The 10192-nt window shown below is 41.1% G+C and overlaps 1 protein-coding gene across 1 annotated transcript; it reads right to left on the bottom strand.

Annotated features, from left to right (window-relative positions):
* Positions 1–97: 97 nt before the first annotated feature.
* LOC148334981 (pyruvate kinase PKM-like) lies at positions 98–9993 on the bottom strand. Its single transcript, XM_088298562.1, has 11 exons — positions 9931–9993; positions 7707–7879; positions 7526–7617; positions 5066–5197; positions 4768–4954; positions 4206–4476; positions 3963–4113; positions 3728–3880; positions 2474–2640; positions 833–1014; positions 98–472 (listed from the first exon to the last, which is right to left on the bottom strand). Exons 2-11 carry the CDS (start codon positions 7849–7851, stop codon positions 366–368), a joined length of 1587 nt encoding a protein of 528 aa, XP_088154688.1. The 5' UTR covers positions 7852–7879; positions 9931–9993; the 3' UTR covers positions 98–365.
* Between the last annotated feature and the right edge of the window lie 199 nt (positions 9994–10192).

The following is a 10192-nucleotide window of genomic DNA, read 5'->3' as shown; positions in this document are numbered from 1 at the left end:
AGTGGATGAGATTTAATTCTGGGAATATTTTTGTGGCAACACTTAGTTAAACACTAAGCAATGAAACAAAGAAAAAAAAGCATAATATTGCACTGCATTGATCATAGAATACTCCTCTGAGATTTATTGCAACAGTTGGACATTAAAAGGAGCATAAATTAAGTCATTAATAGGTTTGCTGTGTTTTGGGCGATCGAGTTGTTTGTGAAATCACACATGACAGAAGCAGCACAATTTAGTTAGGAGTAATTCATTTTGTACATGACCGACAAAATCATTCTTTTCGGCTGAGTGGCCTGAGGAAGTTTTCATGTGAGGAGTTACACAGCACAAAGTGGCAGGTTAATATCGTCCTTAGATGGAGCTCAAGGCACGAGGACCACCCTCATGGTGTTCGTATAACCGGAACCTGGACGCCAGCCGGTCACAACGAGGGCTACGTCACCACTCTTGAAAAACTTCTGGTGTTTGCCTGCACAGGGAACAACAACATCTACATTTTACGATCAAAGTACTTCGGAGCTTTATGCTAACAACATGCCGGTCTTTTGGTGAGTCTGAAAGCTAAAAAGTCGAAAGCACTCTTTTTGGGCTCCTGTACGCCGGAACGCCCTATGTGGATTTATGGCCTGTTTTACTCCCACTTCTCCTACCCCAAACTCCCTCCTTTAGTCTCTACGCCCATTCAGCTTTCTTTTTGAGACAGTATTTAATACTCCATTTTAAAATTGCAATATCGTCAGTGACTTATATCACCGAGCCATAGGTTCCACTGTCCTATACTCTATTTCATTCAAATGTTTCACTTCAAGCATGCTTCCTTGTGACTCACCAACTTCCAGGGCAAAGTTGACGCGCAGGTCGACGTCCTCGGCCCAGACGTCGTTGGCGGGTTTGGTGTAGAGCACGGGGTAGATACCGCGGTAGAGGTGAGCCTGGCGGGCCGCCTGGCCGCAGCGGGTCACGGCGATGATGGGTGCACGGGGCCTGTACCTGGACAGCATGTGAGCAGACCTGCGGGAGCACAAACCAAGTAAGTTTCCCGAAATATTTGAAATGTCGTTACAAAAGGAAGAGTTAATCGGAAGTATTCTAAATGGAAATATACCTCCTTTGAGTCAATTGGTATTCATAGACATGACAACTCGCGTGTGTTGTGTGAAACCGAGTGACTGAAATAATATTGCGGCTGTCAGAAGAAAACGTTATTTCATTACAAGAGATGAAGAATTTGAAAACCTTTAATAAGAGATTCACCTCAAACTCAATTCAATTAAAACTGCACCAGCAAAAGTAATAAGTATTTGACAGTACAACAATTAGGTATTCATCATCCCGGTTCTATTCTCTAACATTTACATTTGTCAAAATAAATTACATGTTCAAACTGTGTATAATGCTCCTGAAGATAAAACTTTTTTTTTGTTGTTTTAAATCCAGTCCAGCTTCTATTCAACTTATACTGTAAGTACAATTGATTTGCATTCAATCTTTTCAAACATTTCTTTAGGAAACCATTTTTACTGAAATTTTTTTATATTGTAATTAATGTACAGCTTTTCCTCTATTTAAGCACAGTGTTTATGTTCAAACTGTGCATAATGTTTGAATGACTTCCAATAATGTTAAGTATAATTTTTGGGAAAAAGTATTCTTTATTGGTGTATGATGAATTGGTTTGCTTTTAACGATATTTCTCATTCACGTGAGAATATTTTTTTACAAATACTGACTGTACAGTAGCTACGGTAAATTCAATATCCCTTATTAAGTTTGACTATATTTTCATGTTGAAGAGTAATCAAAGTATATTCTCTGTCGCCGCTACACGCCCCCTAAAAGCGAGGTGCTATTTGTCGGTCAGCATTTCATCACTGGCCAGGAAGTTGACAGGAGGCATTTGGGGCTTTTCGGGGCACGCTGACATCTGGGAACAACTTGCTGACAGCAGTGAGGCAGAATCAAATTGAAAAGTTGCGAGGTGAAACAATGAAGTAAAAAAATGCGATAAAGCTCTGCGGAGCCTCATCGCCGCAACGCGATCTTGCGCGTGTGGTGGAGCGCGTGGAAATAGAACTGGAAATGTTGGAGACGGGAAGAAAAAGACTTCCTTCAACGAGCGCGGATTTTAACCGCACTTTTTGTCTTTCTCGCTCCTTTTTTAAAAAATGTCCTTATCCTGATTTAATGTTTGGATGTGCAAAAATGCAAAAATATAATGCTCCAGTAAATGGTGGTAAGAAATTCTGATCTGTGACGCTCTATCAATCATGAACACTTTGCTACTCATGAAAACGCAGCTGCCTGTATCACATGCTTTTTTTGAGGATGAACTCCCTCGTGAGAGGAATGAACAGGGAGTTAAAATTATCGTGTAAAATGTCAGGGTTCAGCTCCCAAAAGGTCAGAAGTGGCTCACTCCACACGCGCCGGCGGGCTTTGCTGCGGAGGCGCGGGGTGCTGGGATTCTGACCTGCCGCTTTTGGTGAGCACGATAATGGCGCTGGCGCAGCACTTGAAGGACGCCTCCACTGTACCGATGGCGACGGTTTCCGTGGGGTCGCGGGTCAGGTGGGAGGTACGACGCAGCTCCTCAAACATCTGCCTGTGGAACATGGCGGCTTCGGCTTCACGGGCGATCTGGACATGTGTAAAAAAAAAAAATTAAAAAAAAAAGTGGTTGCAGTTACTTGGGTCATTCCAGAATAGGATGACATTTTCTGTCACCACCCCATGAAATATCAAAAACATAAATTATTCACTTCACAATTCATCACACAGACATGATAGCTCTTCTTTTCTTTTGTTTTTTGAGGGGACTTCGAAGCATGGGGCAGGTTTTTCCCCTCCTTGTCTGCTGAGTAGAGAGGAGTGGTGAGCACTCGAGGCTGACATTTTTTTGACAAACCGTTGAATGGGAATCAATTTAGCTTTAGTCACGGGTTTAGGACAGGACAGGAGAAAAAATTTCCATGAGTAGACAGGTTCAGGATTATCTAGCTAGGGCTCATTATGCTAGCAAATGATCACAACTTTTTAGCTGGTACGGGAGTGTAAGTCATGCTAAACGGGAGCAGGACGGGATGGGAGTCATTTTCACCGGGATGGGATGGGACAGGATTTTTTTTTTTTAACTATGTTCCAATACGAGATGGGACAGGACGGGATTTTTTTCTGTAGGAGTGTTATGGGACAGGAGTTAAAATCCACCCTCGGGTCACCCTCAGTTATGCACACCCCGCAAAGAAGAGAATTGGAGGGAGACAAAAAAAGCAACGCTAACTTCAGCATACTTAAATGGATGCCTTTTTTATGTGTTGATTCATGTGCATTGTCCTAAAAATAAATAAATAAACTGGTACCAACGGGTACTAGTTAGCCCCCAAGGACATGATGAGTAGCCCACGGGTCTCTTCGAAAAATAGCTCACTAGTGATTGGGTACTGATTTACTCGGAAAAATTTAAACAGAAATCATATATTTCATATTTATTTACTTATTTCAATTTAAAATGGTCAATGTTTTTTATATACCGAATATTCTAGATTTATTTTTTTAAATAAAATATATTGTGTTCAGTGGGGAAAGATGCTGTTTTCATTTACCCAAATACTTCCGCAAAAAAAGGACCTTTTGCTCACGTTTATCATGCCATCAGAATCTAATATCAACCCATGCCTGATGACACATTAGTTGAATCATAGCTCCAACCCTGAAGAGCCCTCACCTGATGCTGTGTGCGTACTGCCTCCAGAGGGTAGTCTCCCTTAGCCGTCTCCCCGCTCAACATGATGCAATCGTTGCCGTCCAGCACGGCGTTGGCGACGTCGCTGGCCTCAGCTCGGGTAGGACGAGGCTTCTTGGTCATGCTCTCCAGCATCTGAAGGACGACGACGACATGCCATATCACAACCCCAACAAAGGAGACAGCCATCCCTCCCCGCTCTGGTGATGCAACAGACCTGCGTGGCACAGACGATGGGCTTGCCCACCCTGTTGCACCTGCCGGTCATCATCTTCTGGGCGATGAACACCTTCTCTGTCGGAATTTCAATACCCAGATCTCCGCGGGCGACCATGATGCCGTCGCTAGCCTCCAGGATTTCATCAAATCTGCGATAAAGAACATAAAAAAACAAACATTTTAATATGTGTGTAAACCACCATCACCGCCAATCATGACTAAAAGTGAAGTATCAACTTACCTGCGCACTCCCTCGTGGTTCTCCAGCTTGCTGATGATCTTGATGTCTTTGCCTTTCTCGCCTAGAGCTTTCCTGACAGCGTGAACGTCGGCCGCCTTGCGGATGAAGGAGGCGAACACCATGTCGACGCCCTGCTCCACACCGAACTTCAGGTCCTCGAGGTCTTTCTCGGACAGGGCGGGGAGGTCGACGGCAGCGCCGGGCAGGTTGACGCCTTTCTTGCTGCCCAACACGCCGCCGTTTTCAATCTCGCACACCAGGTAGTCGTGACCTACGAGGTGAAGAAGACTTACACGAGTCACATCTTTTGTTTTGTCACGTTGTTGTCTGCCAAGCCCGAAAATATTTTGACAAAATAAGGAGTTGAAACTAAATATAGATATCTGTTTTAAAAAAACAAGAAGTAGAAGTAAACATTTATCTTGCACTCAACAAATACTTAATGTACAGTATATAGAAAACTAAAACTACATCTAAAACAAAGAACCAATCTTTTTTTCAAAAATGAAATAAATCTATTGATAAAAAACAAATCTAAAATTCTTCGAGCCCCGGCTCTTACCGATGTCTTTCACCTTGAGGGAAATCAGACCGTCATCGATGTAGATGTGGCTTCCGCTCTGAACGACCTTGGTGATGTTTTTGTAGTCAAGCCACAGTATCTTCTCATCACATTTCTCCTTGTAACTGTCATCGAGAGTCAGCTTGATGGTTTCACCTTTCTTCAGCTCAACCTCAGCGGTGCCACTCTGATCAACAAGAACAAGAGCACGTTGATGACCTTCAATCCCGTCTCATTTGTGCAAATCCGTGTCTTTGTCACTGAGGCTGTGGTGATTCTTTTAGCAAGAACAACTTACACCCTTGATGAGCCCTGTCCTGATTTCTGGTCCCTTGGTGTCCAAAGCGATGGCCACTGGCCTGTAGCTGAGCGAGCCTGCTCCGAAGCTCTCAGTTGCTTCACGAACATTCTTGATGGTCTCAGCATGGTACTGGTACATACGTTAAAAACAAGGAAAACTGAATAAGCAGGGGGTGGGGGTGTATTATACAGTGATTGTAAAATTGCATTTGCTCATTCGTGCAATCGTTAAATCCACATTTTTTTAATTTAGCACTTTGTTTCAGCTGTGGTTGTTTTTTTAAGTGCCCAGTAACTGAAATTGAATTTAGATGAGTTTTTCTTTGTCTTTTCATGTCACTTCTCAGGGATGGGCAATCCGCAGACCACACTCTGAGTGAGCCCTTGATTAATTAAAAAAAAAAAAAAAAGAAAAAATATATATATGTATATATATGTGAACGGGGGGGGAATACACCTGAGAAAAAAATGGGAAGAATTCAACATTTGAAAGGGGGAGGATCCGTGAATATGCAAATCTGCAGATGCTGAACTGCAAATATCCAGGGGTCAATTGTAGTTTTAAGTTGTAATATCCCCAATCACCACTAGATGTCAGACATGTCTTAGTTGCGCTTACACTGTGTCTTATACTTCCCTATACTACATGAGTAGGCCTATTTTTGGCTGGATTTGGAATTATATGCAGGACAAACAGTACCTTAAAAATATAAAAATGTTGAGATTTCATTTTTTTCTACAATAAGTTCTTGGATTTAATATTGTTTTTTTTTTTTGTTCAGCTGTTTTGTGCCACGGCTAAAACGAGCTAACCACACGCCAAGCTAAATTGGAGCATTTTTCATATTTTTTAAGTCATCAAAGGAACAATTCTGCAGGATTTTTGAAAGATTCGATTATCAACCAGTTGTTAAATTATTTTACACTAGAATGACAATAAATTGGTGTTTAAGACTACTATACTTTGACCAACAATATCGAGATAACCACGGACAGTGTGACGCTTTCTTAATACAAGCCGCTATGAGGTGTAAATCCTGGACGACAACTGCAACGCCAATTTTAGCTTGTGACGCGGTTCAGATTCACCGTCCCAAAACAGCTGCTCGAGGTGTTGGAAGAATATTTTCTCAAAGTTTTGTGTATGCAGTTGAATGCTCGGCGGGCATCAACAAAGTTTGCGCAACTGTTGGGGGAAGTTGCAAGAGCTTGTCTAAATAACTTTGAATTATGTTATTAAAATGTCAATGGCTTATCAAATGAGGAGTGTACTGACACAGTGTGTTCTCAAAGGTACGGTATTTTGAACGTACAACTAAGAGGAAAACAAGAATTGAAGAGAGTACTGTCAAGGTTGCTTTTAGTGAGGCCACACCCCCCCACATGCCACCATATAAACTCTCTGAGTCTCAAACTATTAATAGCTGCACTGACAAGTGACCAGACAGAGGTCAATTTCATTTTGTCCTTCCCAAGACAATTTGTACATCCACTTTGCATTCATGTTTCCTGAAAACAATCAACAATCATTGACGACTTGCAAAAAAGTGTACTTTTTAGCCATATTACACCCCTACACAAGCAGTCAATCCCCCAGAAAGTCACCTTTCATTTAACCTTTAAAGAGTGCCATGTGAAGGTTCTTACTGCGCCTAGTCCACTCAGGTGACAGTGAAGGCAAAGAAGTATGACCTTTTGAAAAGGTGACAGGTCAACAGGGGAGGTTTTTGCCAAGACAACATACACGAGCTGTCACACGGATGGAGTACAAGCAACTCGATCCCATTTCAGGCAGTGACGGGCCACATGACGATCATGACTACTGCCGACTGTAAAGGGTAAAGTCACTCTCAGTCACTCCCGTAGGGTGAACAGTACAGCTGCCACGCCGTATTAGGTGGAGTATTTCATACAGCAGGATTTCATCGCTTAAATAAATGCACTTTACAAACATTTTTGGAATACATTTTTTTTTGCTCATTAGTCATTTAATCAGACTAGTGGATGAGGCAGACAATGTTTCCCACAGGCCACAAATTCTGCCTAGCAACAAGTGACTCAAATCTGCTCATATGAGGTTATAAGATGCATGAGGGGAGAAGGACGATAATTGATTATTTAAACATTTAGATGTGTTTTTAAGTGAAGACTGAAACAAAAATTTGAAAAATAAAAAGTTTTGTTTTTTATGAAATCTAAAAATCTCAGAGCTTTGCTTTTGTTTGCCTAACAGTAAATCCGCCCATGAGTTTGCATCATATGGGCAAGCCATGCTTTTTCATATGATTCTTTTCCATTTACATCTAAAACAGTTTTAATGCAAATATTAACCGTAATAATGACTTTACGCCTGTGTGGCATATGTTAGTGGGAGACATCTGCGCCTTTCCCCTTTTGTACAAATTCAAGTTACATCAGCATCACTGAGGACGCCATGTACAAATCGCAATGCACTCACTTCATGTGTGCCATGCGAGAAGTTCATTCTTGCAATGTTCATCCCGGCCAGGATCATGTCCTTGGCCATGGCCACGGACCGAGAGGCAGGCCCTGCATGAGAACATTTTACAGACAGAGAAAACATCAAGTGACTCACGCGAAAAGACGATCATGGACTTTTGCTTGTGTGTATTTCTGACCGATTGTGCAGATGATGCCAGTGTTGCGGGACACGGCGGGCTCCGAGTCGATGTCCAGCAGGCACATGTGCTCGATGAAGGTGTCGGCCATGGCAGCGTGCAGCTGCTGGGTGTGGATGATGGAAGACTCCTTAGACTTCGACATGATTGGACACGTGCCTTCGGGATTATGCCTGCGGAAAGAGGTCAGAGGAAGTGATTGATTTGTTATTGATAACTGTGACATGCGGTCATTCATTCGAGTTCAAGTGGAGACTTTTGAGCGCACTGAAAGCAGAATCAGAACATGCATCATATTCGGGTGATCGATTATCAGATGACCAATGTTAAAATAATAAAATAATAAATCAAAAATACTTGGTTACTATGGTAACCGTAACAGTACAAACACAAGCTGCTGGAAATGAATGGGAGGCGATTGGGCTTTGCCTCTCCGAGCACAGACACTCTCAGAGTGACGTCACGGCGTCAGAGTGAATTTCTGAACGCACAATGAGTTCTAGTTATATTAGAATTTTTTTTCCTTTTTCGTTTAAAATGGCTTACTTTAATTAAAATCGGTGTCGCATTGTGGCCAAAAGGTAGAATCTTGGTTAGTCAATTTTTATCTTCTACTTTCTTTTGGCAGTTCTTCTTTAATAAGGTGGCCATTGGCAGTAAAGCAACAAAAGTATTTGCCAATCGGAAAAGAAACACAAAACCGCCTAATCACCACGTTAAAAACTGGATTTTCCAACCTCTCATTTATATATATAATGTACAAGTTGCATCGGAGTATATGTCGTAGGACCAGTTAAACTATAAAAAAAAAGTGTGACGATATGCATTTACAGAATTAAATCTTTAGCATTTTATTTTTCTTTCTTTGCTGACTGGCTGGGATAAATCCTACTCTTCTAATCTGCGGCCTGTCGATTAAAAATTTAAATGACCAAATAAGGATCCTGACAAGGAGATGCTAGCCAATAACATGCAAGAAAATATCAGTGAGGTATACATTTACACTTATTGTAATGTGAAACTATTAAGTAATAATTTAAAAAAAAAAAAAAAAAAGGAAATTGATGGCCGAGGTGGAGCGATGCCCAGTGAGACTGAGGTTTTCGTGCGAGCTGATCAAACAGCTCATGTGCATAAAGCAACAAGGACAGCGTAGTGCCTGCCTGGCTGCACTCTCCACATTCCACTGGGAGTTCATGTGCAGCTGAAGGAGAAGAGGAGCCGGTCACTTTTGACACAAGGTTGAAGCACGGTCACAAAGAGGACTGAGGCTCGTATACTAGACGCATGACGACCAAGTGTCAGTGAGTCAGTGCTTGGAAACACCGAGCGTGCTGGGACACCATTCTCACCCCCAGCACGGACCAAAAATAACCACCTGGAAGTATTTCTAGACAGTGGACGCATGCTATGACTGTGCTTTCCTTTTCAACCACAGTCACAAAGTCTTAAATTAGGTTTTTTGATCATCGAATCATCGAATCAGAAGCAAATATTAATGGCTGAAGTGGTGTTTAGTATGCATTTGTAAATGTGTACTTGTAATAGTGCAGGTGTGCCTCAATAAATTTGAATATTGTGAATAACTTCATTGCTCTAATTAATTTTAAATTATGATTCATTATAAGTATATATAAGGAGAGTGATATGTATTTTTTTATTACTTTGTAAATTTACAGCTAACAAAAACCTAATTCATCATCTCAAGAAATTAGAAAAAGAAAACCATCATAATAATTTGCAATACATAATTTGGGTAGGAAATGATCGCTACAAAAGTATTTGTGTGATTATGCTTGCTCAAGTAATAATATTTTCACTGCTTTTTTTTAACCGAATTACACAAATAATTTAAATTTTGATACACATAAGGATTTGGGTTACTTACCTTATCTAAAATAGATACAATTAAAGCTAAATTGGAACAGGAGCTAATTGAAGACTTGCTAACTTTTTACAAAGTTAAAATTAATATAATTTAAAAAACGCAGTGGTACCATATGTCCGCGTTATAAACAAAAATGTTTATGAAATTACGGATTACATTATTTACCCACAAATACAGAAATGTTAAATGAAGGAGAAACATATAGTCCACTGTGTGGCTAAATTACAACCAGAGGGTTTAGGAGAATTAAAGATGAAGATTTTTTTTTTTTTTTTAAGACTATTGCCAAAATGTTGAACTGCTTCTCATACACACACATTTTGTATGTGCACTCACCTTCGGGATGAACTTTGCTGGGAACCAAAGCGCCACTCGACTGCCCGCGGCGGCTGTTTTTTATGCTCCTTGGCCGACCGGAACTACTTTCTTGCCACCAAGAGAATGTAGTGCGCTCCGTAGACGTTGTTCGTCTGGTTGGTCAGAAATCACTCCGCCGCTCCTAGCGATACACTACGTATACTAACACTAAGGGAGTATTTATATTGAATACCGTTTCAAACTTCTCGAGTGGTGAGATCATTAAAATGATGTATGTTTT

This window comes from Idiotropiscis lumnitzeri, chromosome 6, assembly GCF_059441095.1.
Source record: "Idiotropiscis lumnitzeri isolate Australia: NSW breed Sydney's pygmy pipehorse chromosome 6, RoL_Ilum_1.0, whole genome shotgun sequence".
NCBI lineage: Eukaryota > Metazoa > Chordata > Actinopteri > Syngnathiformes > Syngnathidae > Idiotropiscis > Idiotropiscis lumnitzeri.
This window is presented reverse-complemented; position numbering and strand designations above follow the sequence as displayed.

Coding starts and splice junctions, on each gene's coding strand:
- LOC148334981 (XM_088298562.1), bottom strand. CDS start 7,851: ATGTCGAAGTCTAAGGAGTCTTCCATCATCCACACCCAGCAGCTGCAC. Junction 4,477..4,767: donor CCTCAAGGTGAAAGACATCG/GTAAGAGCCGGG, acceptor TTCACCTCGTAG/GTCACGACTACCTGGTGTGC. Junction 4,114..4,205: donor AACCACGAGGGAGTGCGCAG/GTAAGTTGATAC, acceptor TCTTTATCGCAG/ATTTGATGAAATCCTGGAGG.